Source organism: Numida meleagris, chromosome 12, assembly GCF_002078875.1.
Source record: "Numida meleagris isolate 19003 breed g44 Domestic line chromosome 12, NumMel1.0, whole genome shotgun sequence".
Taxonomy (NCBI): domain Eukaryota; kingdom Metazoa; phylum Chordata; class Aves; order Galliformes; family Numididae; genus Numida; species Numida meleagris.
In genome coordinates, this window is record NC_034420.1 from 11,546,182 (window position 1) to 11,573,650 (window position 27,469).

A 27,469-nucleotide genomic window follows, 5' to 3' on the forward strand; every position below is an offset into this window, starting at 1 on the left:
GCTCAATCCTTTTCTGCAGGGTCCATCCTTAGGAGGCTCTATGGACTCCAGTGGCCAAGAAGTTAACACTGGTCTTGCATTGACAGCACACAGGTGCAAACCACACGGTTGTCCTTAACAGAGATACACAGTAACAACACACATAATAAACCAGTCAAGGGGGAAATTTAGATCTTTTTGAAGTATTACAAGTTCAAACACACACCTTCAGGTTTATGGACATATCAAACTGTTGATAACTAACATACACACTAACAGCAAAATTCTGAGCTATATTTGCATCTTGAGACATCAGTTACACAGAATTAAAACCTACAAGTTCCCAGATTCTTTCACTATGGACAACCAAATCCTCTATGCTACAATGTCTGGAAGGAAAGAAACCTTCCACCAGCTGTGGTTATCACTACATGAAAGCATGAATGTGCCGCTATTATACAGGAATAATAATAAAATATTAGAGGGTCTTTTTTATTTTTAATGTCTGTTGCACATTCCTGTACCAGTCTCCTAAATTTGGTTAGTGCTGAGTCTGTAAAAAGAGAAGTGCAGGAAAGACATGGGGGAGGGAAGCGTGAAGAACTGAATTTTTAATTAATACATACCAGACTGGCCATCAGCTGGAAAAATATCTGCAAAAGAAAAAAAGAGAAAAAAATCAGTATTAGCTGCAGCTGGAGTACAAATCATATTTAGAAGGTTCCTCCCCTCTTGATTTGTTTGCTTTAACTAAACAGAACAAGTATTTTCCTAGTATCCCAAGTTAAATATCAATCTAGCTGGGAACCCACCTCAACTCAACCACTTGTTGAGAGAAAGATTTTGAAGGAGTTAGTGTTTATTTGAATGTATTGCTCTCATTAATACCCTTCTACGCTGCCTTCCAGCAGACAGCAGTGAAGAATAAAACAACTGCAAAATCTAGGAAGTTCCACTCCATGAGCTAGGTGTTGACACTTCCATGCTCCCCCTGAGCAGGGTTACCAAGTGGAGACTGTGCAGAGCATCTAACACGGTGACCAGCCAGGGGAGAGCAGGGGAAGCCAAGCCAAAAATCAAATGGGCTTTTCCTGATGGTTCCGTTCTTTGTAGAAGCACACAGGACACTATGTGTGGAGAAACCTTGTTGATAAATGCTTCCTAAGATGCTATGGAAACAGTGTATTTTAGAGAGCAATGTACTACATTTTCCTCAAGGAACTTGGAAGAATAAGGGGAAGGGAGGCTGCCAGCAAGCCAAGGTCCTCCTAGGACAGGGGCAGGCCCCTGGCTCCAGCTTATCAGCTGCCCAAAACACACGTTCAGTTGGAAAGTCACAAGAGTTGCAGCAAGGACTACCCCTTGGCCAGGGCAATGCTTTCCACTCAGCACTCAACCAATGCAGAAACAGCAAAAAACACACCTCTACTAAAAAGCTGCTATTCCTCTGCCTTCGACAGCGCACTGTGTACAAGGCATCCTCAGGCAGGGATGCTTCCCTGCAGTTGATGCAGTGAAAAAGCACTCAGAACTCCCTCTGCCATTATGCATGCTCATAGTTTGCAGCCACATTGAAGGCATGATCTCAAGTAAAAGCCAGTGTGTCCAGAAAAGCCTCCAAGCACCAGTCTGGATCCTCTGCAGACTGCATGTTCTAGTGCAGCCCTCCACCAGCACATCACCAGACACATCTGAACACCTTGCATTTCTGTGATGGTTATTGATGAGGTCAGGGTCCCGACAACAATGAATAGAACACTCTGTACTTGATCTAACAGGTCCCAAACAAGAGGCAGTTTCTGTATTTCCCTGCCAGGTGCAGCTCTCCAGCCTGTCCAACCAACTCTCCATGCAATGCCTCAGCCTGGCCAGCCACCTGCACAGCCAGCCGCCCACAGGGGCCCAGGGCAGCCCCCTCCAGCAGCCACAACCACCACCAGGTCAGGCAGAAGCTACAGGTGACTCCTCAGGGATGCTTCCTACTGGTCACATCACCACCGCAACGCAAAGCTGGCATTCCCTCAAGGCCTCTATGCTCAGCTCTCAGCCCTGCTAGGCTCACATGGCTTCTCTTGAGCTGAGCCATTATAATTTTAGAGCAGATTTGCTGCTAAATGCACTATAGAAAGGCAGTAGAAACTCCCCAGCGGGGGCTGGCCAGGGGCAGATACAGCTCACGTTCACCCCCAGGAGGTGCGCTGCCACCATTACTGCCACTGAGGAAAGGCATCTGTCCATCCATCCTGGAAGCCTCAGCCCTCTTGTCTAGGGAGGTTGAGCCAGTCCAACTCTTCATACCTAAAACCATGGCATATCAGAATCCAAGCAGAGACACAGATCACTGGGCAGGCAGGCAACTTCTCCTTCTGCACAGGAGCAAAGAGCAAGAAGCCTGCAGGACATGCTCTTCTGAAACACAGAGGATGCATATGAAGCAGGGCTAGTCACAGACTGTCGGGTACGATGTCCCTTTGGGATGCCTCCCACTCTACAAGCTAGATTGACTAGATTAGAGATTAGCTTGCCAATTAAGGACAGCATCTAGTGTGCCCAAAAGAAACCTAAACTGGGCAGCTCTTTCTTTTCCCAAGAAAGCCATGGGGGGAAGGAGGCAGAAACATAAGTGGCCAGCAATGAAGCATTAGGGCTATGCTCCAAGGGGCCCATTTAGCATGTTTCAGTGCCCCTCAACACTGTTAAGGTTACAAATCAAACACAGAAGCCCCAGTCAGAGACAACGCTAAGATTTTGCTCACGCAAAGCCTCAATATTGAAAGTCAACCAGCCTCAAGGATTTCTCCCACCACACACACACAATTTCCCACCTGCTTCACTTCCAGGCACCCAAAGCCAGATACCCTAATGCAGGCCAGACGCTGCAGGGGACGATGCTCCAGAGCAGCTCTGCGCTACCTGGCCATGCTCCCCACACAGAGCAGCAGCTTCACCCCTGTCTGCTCCACGCAGCCCTGCAGCGCCAGCTTAACACAACATCATCCTCAGGCAACCAAAAGGAAAGGGCAAGACAGTGCCAATGTTGCAGTGTGAGTGAGGGAGCCCCAAGAAATTTGGGCCCTTATGGTCTCGCATTTCCTCCCCCTCCTTGTGTGCAGGGTCTTCTGTTTCTCACCCTAGGCCCAAAAGCCAAGAAGATTTAGAGCTGATATCTGAACAGAAGGATTATAATGACAACACGCAGTGGCAATCTCTGCAGAGCCAGGTATTTCCCAAGCACGTTAACAACCTATTCAGCTCTGTGCATTATCCATCCAGCCCACAGCTCAGTGGGAACCAAGTTCCATGCATCTCTCCGCTATCAGCACAAGGAGTGGAGGAAAGGAGAGAGCAGGAAGAGGTCAAGGATGCACGCCGCAGCAGCAGGATGTCTGGGAGGCACCAAGCATCCCTTCCAAGACTGCCACATGAGGGTGCGGATGCACTACAGGGGTGCTGGCTGTGAACACCAATACCCAGAGCTGTAGCACCAGGAGCCCAGGAAACAGCTAAATTGAGGACAGTCCTTCCTATTTTAGGTGTGGGTGGGAGGGGGATGGGGGAGTGGGATACAGAATCCCAATTTTTGCTTGATGGTATTTTTAAACAGAGGAAGAGACCGTATGTTTAACTGGGGCATTTACAGAGAAAAGCTGCTGCGTCCACACACAAAACCCCCTCTCCGGGAGCTATTTGCCCACCACTGCTATTCAGATTTCTGGGACAGCACCAAGCAGGCTCCTCAGTTTAAGAGCCCACATTTCCCCACTGCCAAATCCAAGCACCCTCACAGGAAGCCTCAACCCACCCACGCTCCCGCTGCCTCAACACGAGCAGCTGAGCACACCACGTTCATTGCTTCCCAGCTATGGGAATAATCCTCGCAATGCAAACAGCACAGGTAGAGAAAAGGTCTCAATTTACAGAGTCCAGCTTCTGCTGCAAAGAGACCAGTGTTACTTGAATCTCTTCTCCATCCCCAGGCAACTTCTCAGCTCAAATCTGTATCACTTGCCTTCCCCTGAGAGGCCCAGATAGTGCCTGCACAGGTTCCTCAGACAGTTAGTAGCCTCTTCAAAGCAGCACTCAGCAGAGAAGGGGGCGAGGTCTGCTAGGAAGAAGTAGCAAAGCAAGAAACCCAAACCCCAGAAATTAGCATGGCCAATTAGGTCCCTCCCGAGGATCTTGCTCGCTTCCTGTTCCCCTCCTTCCTTTCCTGCCAAGCAGGCTCAGGGAGGGTCCAGCCCTCAGCCACCCAGCTCTTCCCAGCCCTCCTCAGCCACCAGCTCCAGGCAGACACCTCCAGTGCCCTGGCTGTTGTACTAAGAAGTCTCCTCACCCCCGCAAAGGGAAGCTGAGGCTTGAGATGGGTGAAAGATTCAATCCAGATAAGAGACCTTGCTCACCAACGCTGGTTAGGCATTAAGACACCACAGAATTTGTTCAAGAAAAAGGTCAAAGAAAAACAACTGCAGAAGCACCGATCAGCTCTCAGATCCCTTTTTTCGGAAGCGCTGGACCAGACCATTAGACATTTGTAAGTGATTTTCTCATCTCCATCCAGAGGAGAGGAGAGGAGAGGCTCCTCCTCACACAGCAGGCCATTATCTGGGGACATCCCATTCACCCATGCTAAGAGGCTGAAGAGCTGCAGCCAGCACGAGCTCTAGCATAGATTTCCCACAAACCACATGGAAACAATTCTTGGAATGGGTTTTCATTGTAGAAAATCTGTGCCCCAGCTAACTTCATGCACTTGAAAAGGGATTAAGACTTCTGGCCTCACCAAGCTGCAAGGGGAACACCTTTCAGGAAATCCTGAAAAAAAATTACCAATGGCAAAAGAACAACATTATTACATGGAAGTGCTCCCTAGCTTTAAATTCACACTATGCACTACACTGAATTAGTGCCTTAATGCTGATACCGAGTCTCTTCCTTCATGCAGGGGAGAGGAGCTGCCTGAACAAGGCTGTGACTGGCACGTAACTGAATACACAGCCATCAGTGGGATCAGCATGGTGTTTTGCAGAAGCATCTTCCAGGGATCTGCTCAAGCATCTTCCAGGGATCTGCTCAGAAGAAGTCTTTTCTCCAGGCATCAGAGATGTCAGAGAGGTTCTGAGGAATGCAGCTGGTCAGCCTGACCAGAGAATACGAGAGCGCTCCAAACAAACAATCCCATGAATCCTATACTCACATATGCACAGACACATGAAAAAATAACTGTAAGGTCATGGCTGTTTTTTCTCCCATCCACTTATCAGTGCTTGTATTGGAGAGAACAAACACTGGATGTTCTCTCACATTAACCCCTTCTCCCCTCACCCCAAAATGCTGTTGCTCAAACCACAAGCCGTAACACCAAACAAAAAGCCACAGAGACAGCACACAGCACCTTAAAGGAAGGAGCAAGAGAAAAGTCTGGTGTCTGATGCCACAAAGTGGCAGGTGACCCAGCTCTGTCTCATGCTCCTTAATCACAAATAAGCCTACAGTGACATTGCTGAGAGCCTTGTCTTCGGGAGGTCAGTACAGACAGACCCTACACCAGCCTGAGCCCAGCACAACCTCAGCCACCACCCCCAAACCATTCTTGAAACTACTGGGTATTGAACACGCAATAAAGTTTCTGATGTGCTTGAAGAGGCTCCTGTTGAAATGCAGGAACCATTTAGGTGCATCCTGGAAGCTAACTGGATCCCATCCTACAGAAATTGATACAGGACAGTTTCCCTATGACAGGCTCATTGCATACTGCCCTGCTACATGTACGTATGCACATAAGGGCAGGCAGTCTAACACACAACAGTGAAGTTTTGCTGTAAGACAGCCCGAAAAATGGTGAGCAAGGCAGATCCTTCTCTCCACAGAGAAGGAGAATCTCTGCTCCTCCCCAGAGGGCAAACCATAGCCAGAGATTCATTCCCCAGCAGCCCTGTATCAGAGGTGTGCCCGCAACACCAGGCAGGGATGTCACAAAGCCCTGTGAAAACCCCAGAACTGAAATTCAAGGCTCTCTCCACCTTGTTGCTGTGGATAGAGGGCCAAGCAGGGAGTCTAGAGGATACAGGGGGCAGCATGCGAATACAACATGATTAAATCTCTTAACTGAACTACAAATCCTCAGACTCGCAGCCTATGTGAGACATTTCCCACTCTGGGCCAGACTACCTGGTTGGTTTAATCAAACACACAGCTCTTCCAGTCACCCTCCAAGTTTTGTCCTTGCTTGGTTCCACTTCTCTGCTGTTAATTAGATCAACTCATACGTCAACCCCAAGTCAAGTAAGACAGTTGTCTGCCTGTAATCTCGCATGTCTCCTCCAAATCTTCTTCAAGGCCATACTTAAAGGTTTCATTTTATGTTTTAAAGATGAGGGTCACTAGCATCAAATTCCTCCCTGTACAGAGTGCAAATGTCATACAGAGCATTTTCTGCTTTAAGACAAGAAAAAAAAAAAAAGGCAGATACAGTAGTTCACTTTAGATTGAGAAGCCAAAAGAAACCAGTCCCCTTTTTGCTCAGATCAGTGCAGCACCCTCTCTGCAGTGGATTTCTGCATACTCAGAAGATGCATTAGATGGTGTTAGGCATTCCCCCCGAGCATTCAAGGTTCGGTTGGGAGTTGGAAACAGAAATTTAATATGATTACAGTCAAGAACATCTCATGCTTTGTCATCTGAGCACGTGGCAGGGACATATCTGTGATTTGCTTCCTGTCTCAAGCACAAATACCCTATTGCTTCTTTTCCAGTCAGATTTAAACCTCCTAACAACATTTCTGAGATGTATTTCTCCACATTTCTGTATCTGCTGCTACAGTGACAGCATTTCTCTTCATTAATGTGTACTGGTATCATTCTTTACACTTAATTCTTTGCTCTGCTTACCCTTTATCTCCACCCCTGCACAGCTTTGCAGCAGACTTGCTAATGTAGCCTGAACAGAGGCAGGGTGAAGAGCTTCCCTCACTCCATTACATTCTTTTGTGCTAGACGAAGAGTATTGCTATCTGCAGGCATGTGGAAACTCGATAGTATGGTCCTTATTTTCAGTAGGCTTGTTTTGTGGGTTCGGGGGGGTTGGAATAAACATTATTCCTGAGCTACGTAACTATCTGGAAGGGCAACAGTAAAAATATAAAAATCTTTGTAACGAGAATCTTGCAGGAATTAATTCAGTGCTCCTTCTGCAACATTCCACACACACACACAAAAAAAGGCAATTCGACCTTGAAGAATCTGAAGAACTAATTTCCTGTAGTTTGAAGTGAATAGTGGCCTATCAAACATTTAAATCTTACTTAATTATAAATTCTATTTCATTTGTTCACTCGCTTCTTTCATCTGTAAGTGCGCCAATCGGATAGTTTGGTAACTAGCATTTGGTAAATTAATAATTACTCATTTGCAGCGCTGACCAGAAACTTCCAAAAGCACTGTTACAACGGGAGAGAGGAAGCAGGGTGAATTCAGCGTGGAGGCTGAAAAGGTGTTGCAAATCATCTGGTTAGAGGCAGTGCTAGGTATTTAACAATGCACCCACCATCTGGCAGCACCTTTGAGTTACCGAGCAGGTACAACACCCCCACCCAAACTTCTCCCCGCACACCTTTCTCACCAATAAAATTCTAGCCTTTCCTCTTTCTGTGGCTTTTACGATCAGATTCTTGTTTCCCCACATATTTAGTCAGGAAAAACTCACCTCTTTTCTCAGCGTTTCAAGCTCAGTATCTAACGAATCTAGCCCTGAAACCACCCTGTTCTCTCCACGTATCATCCAACATGTGACTCGGAAAACTCAGAGGACTGTTGGGAAGGGAGGAGAAGGGGCGAGCCACCCCCTGTGCCCTCCCACTCAGCAGATGGGCCGACCCCCCCGGCGCACGGCCATGCCTTGCAGACTGCAGAGTCACTGCAGGCACACAGCACGCTGCCGCTCAGCTGGAGACGCACTCAGTGGTGCGTCGGGGACAAACACTGCTTCCTTCCTTCCCCTTGACCCCCGGGGCTGCAGCCCCCATACTGCAGCAGCAGACAAACTGGGGCAAGGGATGTGGGGCCAGCATGGAGCATGTGCTCACTGCCCTCCTGGGCCATGGGGGGGGAAGCCAAAAAGGCAACAATGTGGAGCACCAGAGATGCTTTTCTTGCACGCCTGTCCTCCTGGGGGAGTGATGCCACTCCTGGGCCTTCTCAGAAGCCAGGGCCACTTTGGGGAGTGAGTAAGGATCGCAGACAGGCAGCTGTGGGTCCACTGGTCCCAGGCCAGCTCTGCTAAAAGCAGCAGGTTACGGCCTGCATCCAGCCACCTCCAGGGGTGTCGAGCAGGAAGCGAGCACACTTCCTCAGGAACACACATCAGGGCACGTTCAGAGGGAACCAGAGTGCCATTTTCTCCATTATGTGAACAAAGGGTGCCTGTGTCACCTCCAAGTACCACCAGCACCAGCCTAAACTGCAGTGATAAAACTCAGCCACAGACTCCTCCGTTAGGTCTTACTCATTTCTGAAATAAATACAGGCTTCTGTCTGACACAGAGTGCTCACTCGCAGCCAGGGCTGCCCTGGTCATCCCCCACGCACTCCAGTTCAGGAGAATCTGCAGCACAGATCTCCACCAGCCCTCCTAACTTGTGACCATGGAAAGAAATAAGATGACTCAAAGCCCCAAAAAAATCACAACCACCATGAAGTACTGCCTGCCTGCCACGTGTTCCCATACAACACTGCAACAAAAGAAAGTGTTGAGGCAAGCTGCTGCTCCTAAGTCAGCTTTGCTCCAGAAGGACACTGAAGGTAAACCACTGATAATGCAGGTATTAGCCCAGTCAAGTCACAGCTGTTCCTCTCTCTCCTTGCACGTCACAGCAGAATATCCCCAAACACATGTGGCATTAAAGGTTGACTCTAGCAAAACCCACTGTGAGCTTCACAACCACGCGGAGCCAGCTGACTCGCTGAGGATGGCTTCTGCAGTTTGATCCCCATCAGCAGCCTGCTGTTGTCCTGCCAGCGGCAGAGCTGCCACGTGCCATGCACTGATTTGCTCAGAAATGGCAATACTCCCTGCCCCAGAGCCCCCAGGCTGTTGTACAAATATATGCTCTGACAGAGAAAAGTTCAGTTAGGAGGATTTTCTGGGAACCTGCAATTACAGGATGAGCCTATGTTTGGAAACATGTTGACACTGTATTTGACCACAGTTTCTACAACTCTTCCCCCCCCAAAAAAGTACATCTTGTGCAGCATTAGGACTGCCATCACACCTAACTTTTCCAGTGCCTCGTGCCAGTTTTCACTCCTCTGTGGCAGCACCCTCATGTGCACCCGCTCCTCCTCCCAGCCAATCCAGCCTGAACCCAACCTGGGACTCCTCCCACAAAGAACTCTAAGAATTCATTTATTCGAGGCCAAATTCAGTTCCTATTTGTTGTGGGCACCAGTTATTGTTTCCTAAATACACAAACAGCTGCCTTAAGTTCTTCTAACTCTGTATTAATTTCTTAGAAGTTCTTCTTTACCTCTCCTCTTACCTGCTGAAGTCACACACCTATACCATCTGCTGAAAGATTTTCAGATTAGCCAGTTATTTCAGAGGAAGGAGTAAAGTCTCCTAACTCCACACAGATCACTAACTAGGCCCTAGACCTACAAGAATGAGTTTGGAACTGAAGCACAGTCTCAAGACAGCTGCAGAAGCAGAGCTGGCCACATCAGGAACCCCGCAGCACACAGTCTTGAGCCCCTGCTAGGACACTGGCAAAGTGTCCAGTGCCAAGATGACCAGCAGATAAAGTTTTTAAAGGCCCAAATGTAGATGTGCATCACAGCTGGGAAGGAACAAAGCTCATCACTCCCATCAGACTCCTGGTAAGAGAAGAGCAAAAACGCTTCCCAGCTCTGCTACCTGTGAGATCCACTGCAAGGCACTGCACCTCAGTCTGCCCGGTTGCTGGGACAGGAGCAGAGCTCCTTCAAGAGCTGCATGGTCACAAAGGACTCTGCAATCCTCTGGCAGTATGCGAGCATATTTAAGTTTTCATTAAGGTGATTATATTTTTAACCCTTGCTTGTTTGAAGCTAGTAACTGTAAGGATTAAAATACCCAACCTGGTGCAGCTGCACAGCTTTCTACTAAAATGCACGTTCTCTATTTAGCCAAACAAGTGCTACCACTGAGGTGGTATCCAAGATTCCTTATAAAGTAGCTTCAAGTGTGCAAGGAGAAACCTCATGCTATCCAGGTTGGCATTTGGCATTCCCCTGAGGATAATTTCACACTATTTGAGTACAGTGAAAGTATCAGGTGTCATAATTTAGAAGCAAGCATACAGCACTGCACCCAGCACCTCAATTCCCAGCCGTTTCTGCACTCTGTTTGCCCTCCCAGCAGAATGAAGCCCCCCCTCTGTCCAGTGATCCCGGTGCAATCCTCCCCATGGTACCACAGGCAATAGAACGCTTAGAAGAAGAGTTACAGAGGTGAAAGAGACTGGTGGTGAGGATCATCCAGCGATACCTCGTGGCTGGCAGCCTGGAACTGGAGGTTGAGGTGGAAGAAGGCACCGAATCCCAGCAGCTGGGGCCCATGAGTCAGCTCCATGGAGCTGCGCTCCCCCGCCTTCCCGAAACAAACAGCACACGGCAGGGCAAAGGTCCAGCACAAAGCTGAAGGGCAAAGGTATGTGGGGGAGGAATAACACCACCCTGCACATTTGGGGAGCAGCCGTTCCAGTTACCCTCATGCTCCCCAGTAAAACGGGAAGCGTTACTCAAACGTGAGTTGTGGGATTGGAACAAAACCGTATTTCAGAGAGGAAACTTGGGGCGGTGGGGGGAGGACTGTGCTGCGATAGCAGCTCTGTTGCAACCAACAGCCAGAAGAGCTCCACAATTACATGCCACGACAAAGCAAGAATTGCCCAACGCTTTGGAAATAGGTGTGTGCAGTTCTACCATGCTAGATACCCCAGCAGGCAGATGTGTGCATCTATTCTAAATACAAAGAAATGCCAAAGGTAAACAAGCTTCCTATACAGTTTATCTACTGTACTGGAGGCTGGCTTCAAGGAAAGCCCTTTGGGGACTTAGTCACTGAGGGGTGAGAAGCTCATGAATCTATCTTTCCCTGCCTTCTCCTCAGCACCAGTAGCCAGCCCAGCCTGCGCGCTGCCATCTCTGAACAATAGGCAGCCAACCTCCGGTGCTTGCTGCTAGGAACTAAGGTGTGCCTTCTGGAAAGTGCTGCTTATCCTCCCAGTGCATCTGCCAAATGGCAGGCAAGAAACTCTGCTTGAGAAACTAAAGCACCTCCTGCATCTCCACTAGGAAATACTGAATTTGCAACCAGAAGGAGTGACGGCATAGAAGTTAGTGCTTGGCAATGGCAATGCCAGTCATTAAAATCTGCGTGTTCTTATTTCCAAGATGTAAATGGCTTTAAAAATTAAGAAGTGCCAAGTGCCTTGATGCAACATTTCTTGAAATAAATCCAGCAGGTTTTCAAAATGGGGTGCTGTTAACACCTGTCCGCAACAATGCTTGCATCATTGCTAGCACTGGTGCAGGGCACAACAGAGGAGTACAAAATGTTCCAGAAGGTCGAGTCGTCTTAACTGAAGCCACACTTCTCTACTGAAGAATTAGGAGAAAATATTTCAAATTTGGTTTATAGCCAGAAGTGCAAAGCTGTTTTTGTCAGAAAATGTTTCCTTCTCTCCTGCACATACATTCCCTACCATTGTGCCTTTGCGAGTCAGACTGCCGGCTGCATTTATTTACATGATAAGAAGAGAACATACAGCAACTTGCACGTAACGAGGGGACTGTCACACAGACCTTGCTACCTGATGAGAGAGCAAAAATGAGGTGTCATTACCAGCCTTGTCAGCATCCCTCATGAGCAGTAAGTACTAACACAACCCTCGCCACACTGGACATACTCGTGTGTCATTCCACAGCTTAAAGGACCAGCCCTCCTTCCCACCTGCACCCCAACTCTGAAATGCACACCAACAGAAATACAGTGCACGGTGTGACAAACACCAGGACAGATTGCCTGCTGCACCTCTCCACCAGTGCCTGACCCTCTGCTTACAGCACCAGCAGTATTGCTGTTGTCTGACTCGATCTAATGGTTGCTACCCTTAACGCCACGCAGCTATGCTTTTGGGAGGAGGGGTTAAGCAACAAGGAGAGGCTTTGCTTCAGCCTGCCTTCCTGAAAAAGCAGCAACATTTACTCAAACCTCCCATTACTGACCTCGCTCCCAAACTCTGGCGTACCCCAAAAACACCTGCTTCTGGAAATAAACTCTAATCCCCCCAAACCAGACCCCGTTATTTGGGATTTGCATCAGCCCCTCACGCATCCACCCTTCCCAGGTGATGTTCAGCTGCAGAAAGTCAAGGAGTTCAAAACAAGCGGAGGTGGATTTGCCAACCTCTTCCACATCTGTAGTCAGACACAGACTGTGAAAACTCACAAAGATCTTGAGCACAGCTCGGTTTTTCTCTGAGCTTGATCTCAATTCCTTTACTTTTGTAAGCTCTAATTCCAGCACAGATCATTACAGAATGGGTGAACACCTTAAGGAGCATGTCTTGTCCATTAAATCTGCTCTTCAGGCCTATAATTAATACAATCATTATAAAAAATTAGGTCTTTGAAAGCCTGTAAAACAAGTCAGAAGGATCCTCGTATCTTTACAGAGCTGTCCTGATGTCCAATGGCTCCTAGGCCTCCTCACTACCTCTACATCAGGATCGGGGCTAGAAACATTCAGTAAATCAGTATACAAACACTATGCTGGGAGCACAGTTCAATTGCCAACCTCTGTTCCTATGCTAAAAACATTCAGAAATGCCTTTCCAGAGTTTGCGTGTGCTCAATGTGTTTCAAGCGTACAGAGAGGCCACTTTTCTTTGGTGATCTCCTGGAGGTCACTGCAACACGACAGCTCATCTTCTGCACCACAGTATAACTTTAGCACATTCTCCCAATCCAAATCCCTTTTCAGAAAGATCTGCTGGAAGAAATCCTCCACTCAAAGCAGCAAAGACATGGCAGGAGCCTATGAAGTCTATGAGAAGGCACTCAGGCAAAGGGCTGCTATGCAAGGCCAGCCACCAGCCTGCCTCTTGTGGGAGTCTGCCAGCCGTGTTTGTTTTACACGTTTTCTCTTCTGCTAACGAACCAGGCAGCAAAAGAAACAATGCCCCAAGTGCCAGGGAGCCAAGTGGCAGCATCTGGGGCACTGCTAAACCAATTCCATTATTTCAGCTCCTCCAGGAATACTGGGACAATTGGGCCAGGCCCGAAGACACGCTGGGTGCCGCACACTTATTGCCCACTATTATCCTATCCCCTCAAAATTATCTCAGGCATCGCAAAGCCTCCTCCTCCGCCACACAGTGCCTGCTTAGGCTCCCGAGCCCTCACTTCAGCATACTTCAGATGTGCTGCAAGGCCTCCAACAGGAACACTGGTGGAACATCTTGTGTTTTTGTACCTTTTGGTTGATTGCTAGGGAGTGCTGCCTAAGAAGGCAGCAAACAGAGCTCAGCTCTCACACAAAGGAGCTGTGTGAGCAGCTGGATGTCACGCAGCAAGAGGAAAACGCAGACAGCAGCACTGTCCTGAATTTCGTTGTGCACTGCACGCACAATGACAAACCACCAAACCATCTGGGTGCAGACTTTTACCTGGCACACTGACCTTCTCCTCTACGCTACCATTAAGACGACAGCTTTCCAGGTGGAAATTGCAGAGGTGTCCATCTTTCAAAGATCAATAATACCTCCGATGAATCATCCCACCTAGCCTGCAACAATTCTTGCAAAACACAGTACAGTAACAAGAAACGTGATGTCATACCTGGCAGCGTGACTGCGGAGCTCGCAGATAGGCCAAAAATATTACGAATTAAAACTTTGGCTGAGCAGCGATCTGCTCCCAAGCATAGAATCACAGAATTAGGAGGGCTGGAAAAGGCCTCTGAGATCATCCAGCCCAACTGTGTATGTACCACCAATACTGCCCACTACACCATGTCCCTAAGCACCATGTACACGTTTCCCGACCACCTCCAGGGCCAGTGACCCCACCACCTCCCCAGGCAGCCAGATCCAGAGCCTCACCGCTCTTTCTGAAAAGAAGTTTTTTCCTAATATCACTGCGACTACCTCCTGCCAAATAAATAAATTAAAAAAGAAAAGAAAAGAAACCCGGAGAGACGAAGAAACGGCGCTCAGCCATTTCAGCTCAGCCGTACGACAGGCGCCTGGGCCTCCACGCAGAGCACGGAGCCCTCGGGCCCCGCAGGGCCTCCACACGGCGCCCGAGGCCTCCGCACGGCGCCCCTGGGCCTCCCGCAGCCCCGGGCCGAGCACGGAGCCGCGCACGTGGGCCCGCGGAGGAGGAGGCCGAGCTCTCGGGGAAATCACATGCTGGCCCGGGGAAGCCACCACGTTGCCTGCGCGGCGGCGGCGGAATGCTGGGAAGGGGAGGCCTCCTCCCGCCCGCCCGTCCGGCCCCGGCCCAACGAGCGCGGCCCGCACCGCGCCCTCCGCCCGCCTCGGGCCTCCCCCAACCGCATGGCCCCGGCCCGGCCGCTCCCCTCCCCCTCTCTCCGCTCGCGGCCCGGCCGGTTCCCCCTCCCCGCCGCCCTCCCCCAGGCCGCACGCCGTGCCGCATGGCGCTGCCGGCCGGGGCGCGGTCGCCGCCGCCGCCGCACCCCCGTATCCCTCCTCACCCCCCTCCGCCCCCCGCACCCACCTGGAGGCGACTGCCCGTTGACCGCCAGCGCGGCCGCGTTCTTCGTCCAGGGGTTCACCTTGGGCGGCGGAGCCTCGATGAACTCCCTTCGCCCCGCTCCGCCGCCGCCCGCCTCGCCGCCCTCCTCCGCCTCGCCGCCCGCCCGCAGCAGGCTCTCCTTCTCCTGGTTGTTGCTCTCCTCTTTCTGCTGCTTGGCGCTGGGCGGCCGCGGAGCCGCGGGGCCGCCGTCGGGGCCCATGGGCGGTTCGCCCTTCTCCCGGCCGCCGTCCTGCGGCGGTTTCAGCACCAGGGCGCGCTCCTCGGCGGGCAGCAGCGGGGCGCCGGGCAGCAGCGCCTCCACCTGCGTCGCCATCTGCGCGCCCCCGCCCCGCACGGGGGGAAGCGCCCCCTCAGCGCACTCGCACACACACACGCGCACGCGGCGTTCCCCCCGCCCCCCCCACAGCGGCCGCCGCCGCAGCAATATGGAGACGCGCGGGGACCACGCGACTGGCCGCGGGGGCGCGCGCCGCGCAGCGCCGCCCCGGCCGCGCGCGCGCACCCGGCCTAAGGGGAGGGGAAGGGGGAAAGGAGGGGCGGGGCGCGCCCCCGGCCGGCCGGCCGGCGGCGCGCACGTGCCTGATGCAACGCCCGGCCGCGAGTGGGGGCGCTTAAAGGGGCCGCGGGGGCGGCTGAGGCGGCGCGTGGAGGGGGGGGGGGCGGTCTGGCCCGGTCGTGCTCGCAGCCCCCGGCTGGGTGGCCGGGTAGCGCAGGAAGGCGCTCCGGTGGAGGGTTGAGTGGCGTGTCGCGGTGGGAGCGCAGCTGGAGGGGTGTTGTGAGGCGCTGGCCGTTGCCCGGCTGTAGGATGGGGTGCGAGTGCCGCTGCTGAACTGATCCTGGGGACTGTGATGGGAGGGGACTTCACGGTTCTTCACCAGCGGGTGGTCGGGCGTTAGAACGGTGTCCCTAGGGCGGTGGCACGGCGCCGAGCTTGCCAGAGTTCAGGGAGCGTCTGGACAACGCTCTCAGGCATACAGTCTGATTTTTGGGTGCTCCTGTGCGGAGCCGGGATTTGGACTCAGTGATCCTTATGAGTGCCTTCCAGCTCAGGACGTTCTATGATTCTAATTGAACAGAGAAAAGGAACGCTCGCAGTTCCGTACCAGATTCTCTTCCCCATCAGGGTGACACGAAATCAGGGGTCAGATGAGTGCAGGTTGTGTCTATGGCACAGCATGGAGCTGTGTTGGGGAGGGTCAGGTGGGGGTAAGGGAAAAGCTCTGCCCCAGAAAGCAATGAGCATGGCACAGGCTGCCCAGGTCAGGGGGCACGGCCCTGAGCTGCTGGGGCCCAAGGAGCGCTCAGACGTAGGGTTTTGATTTGCATGATGCCGTGTGGAGCTGGGAGTCGGACTCGGTGATCCCTGTGGGTCCCGTCCAGCTCGGCATGTTCTGTGACTTTGGTGAAGGTTAAAGGCAGGAGGGCTGGGAGGATGGCTCACGGCCCAGCAGGGCAAATAAGGAGCCATCAGAAGACTGATTAGTGACCGCAACCGGGAGAGGTGGCTTGGTCGCTGTCATAGGGTGACTACACCACGACGTCAAAAAACATGAAAAAGGCAAGCGTGAACCTCAAACGCATCAGAAGCTCTTTATCCCATTACTGAAGGCACTGATGAGCCTTCCTCCGGAGCAGTGTGTGTAATTGTGGTTATCCGCATTTGAGGATGATGAAATGGAGTAAGGACTACAAAGATGATTGGAGAATGCAGAGTGTTTCATGGAAAGAGATTAAAGGAATAGCTTTTGTAGCCCGGCAAAACCTGCACACTTTCATTTGAGGAGGTTAAAATACTTGATTAACCCCCAGCTAATGGAATGTTGCTCGGTCATGACTGTCTCTAATGCCCTCAGTCCTTTGTCCCCTAATGCAGCAGGCCAGTCAGAGTCCAAATCCTGTGTATGGTTATACACAAATTATACATATATGAAAAGCAATGCTTAATGTTAAACCTGCACTATTGTTATCATTTAACAAGACTTTTCTGATTCAATGTGGCTCTTTATAAATAAAACCAGCATTGATAACAAGCCTCGCACCGGCCTGTTCTCCTCAATGAGCACACTGCCCCACTTGCACCCAGAAATGTTCACCTAAAAAACCTGGTGTTTAATATGGCTCTAGTGAGAGACCTGTGCAGACCCCACAGAAACACTAACAACGTGACAAGGCACTGACAATGTAGCTCCCAGCTAGTGCATGGAGAAGAATGAAAAGCTGATTGCACAGCTTAACAGTTAGAAGGGAAGGAGAGGCAGATATAGTTTAGCATCTCGTTCAGAAGGGCAGTAGAGTCAGAGGTCTGACTGGTCCCCGGAGGGAGACTTAGGCTATCAGGGATTCTCCACTGAGGCTATTTTGGCCCCATGTGTCCCTTGATACCCAGCCCAAGATATGTGTGCTTATTGCCTAGTTCTTACTACAGCCAGCGGAGTTCGTGTTTCCAGCCTTGAAAGCGGAGTGAAGCCTGAGGGAACTTCCATTCCCATCCAGGCTTTAAAAAATGTTTTTCTCCCTTAGGATCCTCTTGGCTACCCCCAAGTCAGCGAGCATACTCATGTGATGCAATGTCACCATGTGCCACAGCCCAGAGATCACCAGAGTGTGCCACGTGTCCCGAAAACATTTAAGAATCTGCCTGGTACAATTACAAAAGGAAATTTAAATGATTTGATTATGACTCTAGAAGAGATAGCAGTGGCCTTGCTGCCTGGCTGAATATCCAGAGCAGATGTTCTCATATCTGAGCTGCAGTAACAAAACAGTGTCCTGTACTCCTGTCAGCCCAGTCCCATATTTCCAAGGGGGTCTCTCTGCGCTCATAAGCGCACCTTGGGGACTGCACAACTCATGCTGATTTCCCTCCAGCGGGGCTCACATATTTACCCTCTGTGAGGCTTTGGGACACACGGTGCCAGCCTCAGCTGGGTGGCAGATGCCAGCCTGGGCTGCCCGGCTCTGCCACGTGAGCAGGAAGAGCCCGTGGTGGGTGAGAGCCAAAGTGGCTGCAGGGCGGAGCGAGCTGGGTGAGGCTCTGGCTCCACGCTCACTCTGTGGGCAGCCAGACCAAACCCTGCCATAGTTTTAAATGCTAAAAAAATAAATTAATGGGCAACGGGGAAGAAAGGGAATTGTTCGTGCAAGCAGTCGAGCTTATGCATGGCCTTTATGCACCAGCCAAGAGGACAAATTGCCTCGCTGCCCTTGGCTGGCTACCTCTCAAACATGGATGCTCTCTGCAGGTGAGCTGTGCTTGGTGCACGGAGGCTGGAGTTAGTGTAAGCACATGGGCAGTGCCTAGCAGCCTCCACGCACCACAGTGTTCCCAGTGTCTTCACCTCTGCGAGCCCATCTCCCCCGCTCTGCCCGACAGGCAGCACACGCTGTGTTGGTAGCTGGAATATTCTGTTCCCAAGCTCTGGGGACATGCTGAGAAGCAGCCAAGAAGTGGCTGTGTTTCTGCGGCGCAATTTACCGGGAACAAATCCAGCTCTGCTTTCCCCAAACACAATGAAAGCACCTCACCATCTCCCCAGGCCTGCCTCTGGGGCTGACCCTTCCATCCTAGCCGTGTCCCCGTGCCTCCCAGCTTTCCCCCAGCCCTGTGCTTTTCGCCAGCCGTGGTGCAGCCTCCGAGCATGCAGTCTCCGGGGAAATTCCTCTGCTGGCATCAGCAGCTGCGGAGCCGGCTTTGGGCAGGAGCTCCCAACCTCCCTCGCCCTGCATACAACAGCTCACTTCTTTCTCCCTGAATGAAGCATGGCTTGCATATTTATCACAGCCGCCTGGCTGCTTTGACTCTGGCCTGTGGGTTTAAAGATGCTTTCCAGGCCGATGGCCTTGGCTGGGGGAGTGACCTTCGCTTTGGGACCAGCTTTAATTCAGTGCTGCTCCCCTCCAGCCCCATGCATTTTCCTCCCATCCCTCATAAGACCCAGAGCAGGATGCTAACAAGCCAACAGGGTGCCTGGTGTTTTAAACCGACCTACTGATGCACTGAACCTTTCAGCTAATGCACTTCAAACAAACATCTTTATGATAACAGTTTCTGAACTGATTGGGATTTAAGGTGTTATCAATATCCCTGAGCTACTTGTGGCCAAACAAGGAATATGTGTTTGTAAAGAACTAACATTAAAAAAAATGAAAAAAGAAAAAGGAAATATCTTTTCCCTCAGCAGCAACATGAAAACCAGCTCTGCACCCAGCTAGACAACACAGGGTATGAAATGACTGCAGCTACATCAGCAAGTAACAGAGCCTGACAGGTGCTGGAGACAGAAGATCAACATTACTTGCATTTTGTGGAGTTTTCCTTTAGCTGTAACTCGATCTCTATTGCCCACAAGCAGCTGCAGTGTGCTGGGCGTGCTCTGGATCACGTCATTTTGCCTCACATCCCAAAGGTGTGCCAACCTTGCAGATCAGTTGGGACCACTTTTGGTCCAGGTGGTCATTCCTGAACACCTTCATGCTGCTTGTTTGCTACCAGTGAGTGGTGATTGCTCTGTCTGCTGAGGAGGTCAGATGCAAACCTGTGCGTAAAGCATGAACAGAAGAACATCAGGCACCTGTAATGCTTTCAAAAAGAGAAAGGGGATTTTGCCAAGAAAAACCCAAACATCCCATCCTGAGTCATACGCTTTGAATTATTTACCTCATTGTTACTGGTCTGTGAATTCTGCTGGGCAGGGACTCTGTGCAGGCCGGCACGCTCAAGGTTATGCAAATTCGGCAGCACTCCTTCCCACTGCTGCTTTTGGGCTAATTCAGTTGTCCCAGATATTTGCCGTATCTACTCTGCTCCCCAGTGACTTGCAAATTCAGCACAATTGGTCAAATTGCAGGACTACCTCTGACATCCACAGAGGAAGATCTTTCCAAAGGACACCCAGGTCTTATCTATGAAAGAGAAACCTGGCATTGTGGCACACCAGTGCAAAGACCATTCCCAGGTCTCTCTGCCACCAGTGACGGTGCTGAGATCCAGCTAGGAATTTTCTATTTTAGCAAACCTGGCGGTTCCCCATTGAAAACCAGTGAACCTGCTCTAAGGATTCTCAGAAATCGTAGGGACAGAGGAGCGCTGGTGGCACGAGGAGGGCAGGAGCCAGCATGTGGCAAAGGAATGGGGCTGCAGCCTCCTGCTGCGCTCCGCAGTCCCGCTGGGTGGGTTAGCAGGAGTTCAGCTCTCTCATGCAGACACAGCATGCACAGAAACAAGACAGCAACCTCTCCATCCTGCTGCTAGGGCAAGGGAATCGGAGCACATCGAGTCCTCGCCTTCAGAGAGGTAGAAGGTACTCCCCGGCTCTGAGATAAATGTGCTCGTATCCTTCCGGCAAAACATATGAACAATCAGCATGAAGACTGAGCGCATCCGCACCAAGAAGTAATTTTCAACCCACATAATAAAACGGCAGACACTAACGAGTTCCATTACATTCCCATTAAAAAGTGCTTTCACTTAGCAGGACCGCACAGCCCAGAGTCTCGGCAGCCTGGCCATGCACCCCACTGCTGGGCTGCTGGGCTCCACCAAGCCCCTTTTGCATCACTGCTCATGCACATCTCTGCACTGGAAAGCATGTAGCAAACGTGCTTGAGTCAAGAACGCGTTGTGTGTACATTCCCAGTGTTAAAAAGTGAGGTGTAAATGAGAGTCAATAGCCCAGAATTAAAAGTTTGAAGCTTGATATGCTTGATATGAAGTTTTAAGAACTGGGAGGATAAAATAAATCTAATGACTTGTAACCACTTTTATCATCACAACTATTTTTTCCAAAAGTTGGAGCTCTTGCAAGGCTCTCCCAAGACACTCAGTAACCTCATCAACTTGAGACAAATTGTGAAAACCCTCCCACTTCCCGGTTATGGATGACATTGGCTGTAGAAAGCAACACCTCCTCTGGACAGGAGTTTCTCAACTTATATATTTTGCTGTATATATATCAGCCCGAGGCTGCCTAACTCATCCCATAATTTTTATTTCCAAGTACTTTAGGAAACGTGGTGTAAGCTAACCACTAAGGCTATTCCCTGTGATGGATATTTGCCTCCCATAGATACAGTTTCCTCCCCCCCCCCCCCCCGTGCCAACTGTGCGTTCAGAAATGTTGGTCAAAATATTTCAGATGCTTTTACAACTGGAGATGAGGAATGAATGCATCATTTTTTTCAGAATGCCTTCAGGTCTGTGCTTCAGATGAGGCATCTTTCTCCCTCCCAGGATGTGCCATTCCCACTGAGAAATGAAGCATGGAGGAGATGGGCTGCGAGCCCCAGGGCTCTGCATTTCTCTGCCATCAGCTCTGTGTGCTGGAGCTGGTGGGGGATGCACACCTCACTGCCCCCTGTGCTGGGAGGTCCCAGCCAGCAGCTGGTCCATGGAGCTCAGTTCATTCAAGTGGCAGCAACTCATGTGGGTGCCTCAAAAGCTCCTGGAGCCTCAAGGTGAGGGTCAATAAGATTGACAAGTGGGATTTCTGGGACGTTTTTCCCTAAGCACCTAAGGATAATTAACAGACAAAAGGCTCAGTGTCATCCACCGGTGTTAGGAAATACTAAATCAGACGCAGCTCCCAGCAGCTTCATTCTCTCCCTTCGCTGGTTGGATGTTCACGACAAAACCATCAGCAGTGCGTGTCCGCAAAGTTTCTCTTTTCCCATGGGAGCCCTGCTGCTGGCAGAGCCTGGTAGTTGTTTAAATATTGTTTTACCCCTCTGCAGTCAAAGCAAAGCCCTGGGCATCACCATTCAGATCTCTCTCCGAACCACAACATAATGACATTGCTGCCGGCCTGAGGTGCAAAGTTAAAATTCCCCCATTATTTTGTGCATGAGAGTTCAGAGCTCAGGCTCCACATTTTCAAGGACATTTGAAAGGTCCTTCCCTACTTGCTCCTCTTGGTGCCATTGAGTTGAGCTGGGGACAGTCCCCTTTGCCAGGATGCTGAGCCCCCTGGTAGCACCCCGTCAGCAGCTGATCAGCCAGTCAGGGGGAAAAGGGCTTCAGCAAAGTGCAGTGCCAGCACCTGGCCTTGGTTCCCATTGTACCAGCACAGCCCATGGGACAGAGAGGGGGATTAAAGGATCTGTGTCCATAGCAGAACTGTGTATACAAACAGGACAGCTACCAGGGCTTGCACTCTGTCCCCGGGGAGGTCAGCAGGGATGGGAACAAGCATCGGGTCAGCCCTTGGGATGGCTGAGTTGGGGAGGCAGTGATGGGGTGGGTGGTGTGGGTGTAGGATCGGGCTGCAGCTTGGGAGGTGGTAGGGAACCCCTGGCTACATGGGGAACCCGAGAGGCTTGAAGAGCCCAAGCTGGTCCTGAAAATGGGAAAAGAAGATGGTCAGTGGTTTAGGAATGTCACTGCTGTCAGCCCCAAGCTGTTGGCTCATCAAGATCTATGGCTCCAGAGGTGTGAACTGGAGTAGTTCTGATTAACCTCAGAATAGAGCAAGGCTGCTTTCACAGCTCCAGGAGGCAAAAAGACCATGGGATGCTCATGGATGTGCTCCTGCAAGTTGTCCAGGAGGATCTTGAATTTACTGCCCACTGAGAACCAGCATAGGCACAGGGAAGGCACCATAAATCCAGGCAGAGAGGCTGCACTTTATGACTTCACTCTTGCCTTTGCCTCTGCCAACCCTGTGCTTCCCAACAAGCTCCGGTTCCTGACAGCAGGGTTTCATCCCTGAGACCAGAGACAGCACTGGGACCTGACTTTCAGCAGGGGATGGGTCCTGTCCTCAGTTTCCTGCTCTGTAAAATGGGTCCATTCAGCTGTCCTCCTCTGTGTAAGCACTTAAATGCACCTAGAGGAATGCCCCTGAACTAGGTGCTGTGAATTAGGGTATATTAGTTTATAAACATAAAATACATTAATTGGAATGATTTCACATATGTACACACGGGATGCAGTGTGACATAAGCTGGATTTATGTCCAAGGAAGGACACAGTCTTGCAGTCAGCTTCAGCTTCAGGAAATGCAAGGAAAGCACTCCAGCAGCACGTTCAATGGGCTAGTGGGCATGGTGGGGAAGGGTTGATGGTTGGACAGGATGATCTTAGCAATCTTTTCCAACCTTAATGATTCCATGGTTCTATGATTTCTCCTTGTCCATGTGGTGGAGGCTGTGGGTTATGGCCACCTCTGGGTGCCACTTTGCTGCCTTGCACCGCCACAAGATTTTTGCCTGCTTTTTATGTCCAGAAGAGCAGAATTTGCAGGTGGGTTTTGTTATCCGTTGGCTGCCAGGTTTTGTGGTGATCCGAAGCTTTTCACCATCTGGCCTGAGTGGAGGTGCTGACTCGTAAGAGTCCTACCTCCTGCCAGGGTGTTTGTTAGGCTTTGATGTTAAATCATGAGCAAAATGAATGCAACGTGAAGCCGCGCGCAGCCTGAGCCAAGAGTTCTTGTTGTGTGTCAGTTTGTCCAATTTGCATGCTTCTCAGCTAACCCCTTTGGTTCCTGCAAGTTTTCATCTGCCAGCACACGGCCAGGACTTCAGAGTGGAGATACAGCAAGCAGTGCTATGCACGTCCCCTTCACATGGGGACACCATTCTGCTCTTCTTCCTCTGAAATAAACCAACAAACAGCAAGCAAACAAAACACAGGGGGAAAGGCCATAGTTCCCCTCTCCACCTTTTGCAAGCTGCCGCTTTCATGTTGGATATTAGGAAAAGTTTCATCTCAGAAAGAGCAGTGATGCATTGGCACACGTTACCCAGGGAGGTGGTGGGGTTACCATCCCTGGGGATGTTCAAGGAAAGGACAGATGTGGCACTGAGGGACATGGCCAGTGGGCATGCTGCGGGTGGGTTGGGGTTGGACTTGGTAATCTTAGAGGTCTTTTCCAACCTTTGTGACTCTATGATTCCGTGTTTCCACAGCAGAATCATCTCTCTGCTTCAGCACAGCCAGCCCGGGCTCAGCAGTCCTATGCAGGGCAATGCTGGGTGCTCTCCGGAAACCCTCTGCAGGAATTTCTGGCCCCAAACCAGGATCACCCCAGCTGTCTGCAGGGCAGGGCAGGCTTCTTTACACTCAAGACAGCTTTTCTGGAGCTTGTTCCCAATCGCCAGGCTTATCTCCTTATTTTGTAATTCCTCTCCTAAAGATGCAAACCCAGTGCCTGTGCCAAACCAAAACATCCCTGCCGTTTATCTGAGCGCGACGTGGGATGGCAGCCAGAGCTCACCGAGCAGCAGGGGCTGCTTGCAGCTGGTGTAGCACAAAACAAAGCCAACATTCGCATTGAGAACTGCACCAGGGCTGCAGCTTGAGAGCAGCTGGGGTCGGTGGGGATGAGCAGATCACAGGGTCCTCCCGGTCCTTCCCCAGCGGTGCTGAGCGCTGAGCTCCATGCAGTGCTGCAGCTCCTGTGCCTTATCAGTTCATTTAATAATTTACTTTAGAGAGGCTCATTAAGGTGCCTCCTGCCCTTCAGTGCGTGGTGACACCATGCTGTGAGCACCGATAATGTTAGCAGGCACTGGACATTGAGCTGCTGCTGCTCCTTCTCACCCCAGGGCACCTGGGCACAGCTTCTGATTGATCTACAGACACATCCAGATAAACACCCCCTCTCAGAGCTTCCAGCAGCAATTCCCTCCCCAAGCTCCTTTGAAGGACCAGAGAACCAAATACTTCTGCACCCTCCCTTTTCCATGCAGGGCTTTGCCGAATGATGCAGGGGTCCCAGTGGCTCTTTGGGGGCTGCTTGGGGTGTCACCAATTCAATGGAAGGTGTTTCTGTGGGTCTTGTCTCAGTGTTGCTGCTTTAGATGCTTTGCTCAGTGAAGCTGCTCTCTGTGCAACCTCTCTCGTGACCCACCTGTTTGTGTGATAGCCCCCAAACCAGAAAAGCTCCCAAAGAAATTGCAGTAAGATCGGATGCTCACATTTCATAGAATCATCATGGTTGGGTTGGAAGGGACCTTACAGCCCATTTGGTTCCAACCCCCTGCCATGGGCTGGGTGCCATCCACCAGCTCAGGCTGCCCAGGGCCCCGTCCATGGCCTTGCACACCTCCAGGGATGGGGTACCCACAGCTCTGGCAGCAGAGTGTGCCAGGGCCTCACTGCCCACTGAGTAAAGAATTCCCTTCTAGCATCCAATCTAAATCCCTGGGTTTGGATGGGGCTTGGGGTTCCCACCCCAGGAGTACAGGAGCAATCAGGATCCATCCTTGCCTGGAAGAACCAGTTCCCTAGACAGTGGCAAATGTCACCTTCACTTGGGCAGAGGCCAGGGCCCCCGTCCTGCTTGGTGTTGCTTTGCAGATAGGCAGGCTGCAAATAGAGGACCTCACGTGAAGAGGGGAGATAGCACAGCAGGGTCTGAGCAAAGGGCTCCAGGCAGCAGAGGGGCAGCCCGAGGGAATGAATGAGCCAGCAGCGCTTTGCCCACGATAAAAGCAGCCTCATGCAGCCGTAATCAGGAGAGGGCAGCCCCAGCTCTTAGCAGCATCTGGGGCCAGCCAGGCTGGGTGGGGTGATGCCGGCACCAGGGACACAAGCACCAGAGATAACTTGTGCCCCAAGAGGCAGAGCTGGCTAGAAAGGGGGAGTGCATCTAATCAGGGGGAATTTCCCACAGAGGCAGATGCTGGTGCAGGCAAAGAAGTCACACTGATGCTGTCTTTCTGTGCTCCCATGGCCAGGGCTGGTCCCCTGCTCTGCAGCCACCCCTTGTCTCTAGGCACAGCCTGATCTTGCCCCGTGCCCACCCTCCTGGCAGCTCACACAGCAGGCTTTGCCCCCTCCCCATTTTGTTTTAACCTTGCAGGGGGCTGCAGGAGCCAGGCAAAGATGCTCCCAGCTTGCTGCCAGGGCTGCAGCTTGTTCTCCTGCTGTTTCCTTCAGGGTGGCACGGCCCCAAGCTTCCTCCCAGCTGGCTGAGAAGGGCTGGAGGTTTGCCAGCCCCAAACCGTGACTCAACAAAATCCCCTTCCCATCAACAAGGCGTGTCCAAGGGCAATTCCTCAATCTCCCCCATCCCTCCTGCCGTCACCCATCCCTGGGCACCATTGCCCCATCCCTGGGTGCTGCATGAAGGGTTTGCGGCTCTGGCTGGGGGCAGATGCCCCAGAAAAAAATCACTTTTAGCACATTTACATCACCATGGCCTGGCGCTTTACTCTTTTTTATACCCCAGAGAGCGGTTTTGGGGAACAGGTCCCCAGAGCTCTCTACGGAGAGGGACCAAATACCACCAACAGCAGCTCCAGGAGTGTGCTGGGAACAGTTTAATCCTTTCAGCAGAGTGAAGAGACCCCAGGGTAGGGAAGGGAAGGGGGTTCTGGGGCTGTGCCTCACCGCACCCCACAGAAGCCCCACAAACCTGAGATGCAGCCGCTTTGGGATCACTCAGGATGCAGAACGGGGAGCAGCACCAAGAGGGTTTAACTCCCCAGCGCTGGGTTGCTGCAGATAAAGCAGCCGGGGAGGGCAGAAGCCGGGTGAAGGTCCCTCTCCCTGCAAGGACGCTCCGCCGGGACAGCAACGCCGCTGCTGGCTCCTGGCCGAGCGAGGGGGGAATTTGGGAGCCTGGAGCAGGCACAGTTTGAGCCCGGCTCTGCTGCCATCTGCCGCCCGTCCCAGACACTCGGAGCGCAGATTTGCTCAGCTGGGGGTGTCCCTTTGAGCTACAGCGCCTAACAGAAGGCCTTTCCCTCTCTGAAAGGCCGATGTTTTACCTGCGGGGGGTGGGGGTTCGCTTGGGAAGCAGCCACCTGCAGAGAGCAGCAACGTGCCATCAGCCTGCAGCTCGTCCTCTGCGTCTCTGAGCAGGACACAGCCAGGCTGTGCCCAGCAGTGACCCATCCACCCCAGCACAGCGACGTGGGTGGGTGGGGGGGGGGGGTCAGCACAAACAACAGCACCCACACTGCAGGCAGATCCCCCGACCCACTCACTGCCCTGGGACAGAGGGATTCACACAGGTCATAAATCACAGCTGGAGAGAAATGAGAAAATCTGGTGACTGGGAAAAGCTTCAACAGATCAGCAGCAATAAGTGCTAGCCCACAGGATGGAAACCATATGGAGGGGAAGCCATGTACAGAGTCACAAAGTGAGGCAGAGGAGGCTGAAGGGCAGGTCTTGAGGTGGCCTCACAAGCCACCCCAGTCACAGGGGAAGGGATTATAGCACCATCCCTCACTGCCCACCTGGGAGGCAAGGAGTGTGTGACAGATTGTCCCCAGATCCCACCTGCCCTGAGCCTTGAGGTGATCTGACACCTCCTGCGACAAGCCCAGCCACCCCACCTTGCTCTTCACCTGCATGCTTTCTACTCCAGCTGGCTCCTAAAAACTGCCAAACCCCAGGAAGTCCTCTGGATCCAGAAAAAAAAAAAAAAAACTGCACTGCATTGAATTCGCACCGAATTGCATTCCATTGCAGCGTATCGCAGTGAAATGCGTCGCATCGTAGTGCACGGAATGCAGCGAATTGCAGTGATTTGCACGGCATTAAATCGCGCTGCGCTGAATTACACCGAGTTGGACTGCGTTGCCTTTCACTGCGCCGCGCAGCCGAGCTCTCCCAGCCTTCCGCTGGTACCGGTTGCTTCCCCTGCTGCCAACAGATGGTGCTACCGCCCCGCCGCATCCCCGCGCTCCCCGCACCTGATCCTCGGAGCGCTGGGCCGGGGCAGCGGGG

General features: G+C 51.7%; 1 protein-coding gene across 2 annotated transcripts in view; it reads right to left on the reverse strand.

The window, feature by feature from the left end:
• The window catches only part of LARP1 (La ribonucleoprotein domain family member 1), a 44,398-nt gene extending 29,167 nt beyond the window's left edge, over nucleotides 1-15,231 (reverse strand). The window contains exons 1-2 of one of the 2 annotated variants that reach the window (XM_021410615.1): nucleotides 14,755-15,231; nucleotides 606-632 (exon numbers count right to left, since the gene is read on the reverse strand). In XM_021410615.1, the coding sequence (XP_021266290.1) occupies nucleotides 606-632; nucleotides 14,755-15,106 (379 nt within the window). In that variant the 5' untranslated portion in view covers nucleotides 15,107-15,231. Of the gene's footprint in view, nucleotides 1-605; nucleotides 633-10,498; nucleotides 10,740-14,754 lie in introns of those variants that run through there. The other variant, XM_021410616.1, reaches the window with a different exon arrangement.